The following is a 926-nucleotide window of genomic DNA, read 5'->3' on the forward strand; positions in this document are numbered from 1 at the left end:
TATATTTGTTCTCTTTTTTGAAAATAAATTTTAATAATTGCATAAAATAATAAATTTATCTTAATATAAATATATATTTATGTATTATAAATATATTACAGTTTTGTAAATATTTATAAATATAATTTATAATAAATTTTAATATTTGTAATTTTGATTTATATCAATTTTGATTAAATGAAAAATATTTTTAAAAAACATAAATATTAAACAGATACTATAGTTTTTATATTTATTACAATAGATATTTGCTTAACTTTTAATTTTTTTAAATTTAAGATTCAATTTAATGTTTCTACAAAAATATTTTTAATGTTTATTAATATTTAAAATATTATATGCATAATTTTCAAAAATTAAAAAATTACAATAGTAATTTGTCAATTACTTGTCAAATATATATTTTTTTTATTAATAATTTCTATTTCATATTTGTTTCATGTTTTCAGGAATTGATTTTAAAATAAGAACCATAGAATTAGATGGCAAGAAAATAAAACTACAAATATGGTAAGTATTAAATAATTAGATTAAATTTTGTAAATATTAAATAATAATAAAAATCAATATAATAAATGTGTATATTAAATTATTGTAAAATTTAGTATATATTATATTTAGTATATTATAATGCTATAATATAGTATACAAATTGGATCATATATGATAATTAACAGTTTTATTATTATAGATTAACATATATAAAAATATATATGTATATTTTGGAATAATAAATATTTTTTTTTTTATAAACATTAGATAATTATTGGTACTTAAATTTTTGGAATAAATTTGGGATATCATTTTTTAAAGAGTTAATTATTTATTATTTATATAGCTATCATTAAATTTAATAAAATTTTCTTGAAATATATATATATATATATATATTTTATATGTAGTTAAGAAATCTTATATATATAATA

The 926-nt window shown here is 11.9% G+C and overlaps 1 protein-coding gene across 1 annotated transcript in view; it reads left to right on the top strand.

The window, feature by feature from the left end:
* The window catches only part of LOC102681924 (ras-related protein Rab-8A), a 4,841-nt gene that overhangs the window by 2,323 nt on the left and 1,592 nt on the right, over positions 1-926 (top strand). Inside the window, exon 2 of the mRNA XM_006624851.2 lies at positions 450-510. Within this exon, the coding sequence (XP_006624914.1) occupies positions 450-510 (61 nt within the window). The remainder of the gene's footprint in view (positions 1-449; positions 511-926) is intronic.

This window comes from Apis dorsata, unplaced genomic scaffold (genome assembly GCF_000469605.1).
Source record: "Apis dorsata unplaced genomic scaffold, Apis dorsata 1.3 scaffold_1163, whole genome shotgun sequence".
Lineage (NCBI taxonomy): Eukaryota > Metazoa > Arthropoda > Insecta > Hymenoptera > Apidae > Apis > Apis dorsata.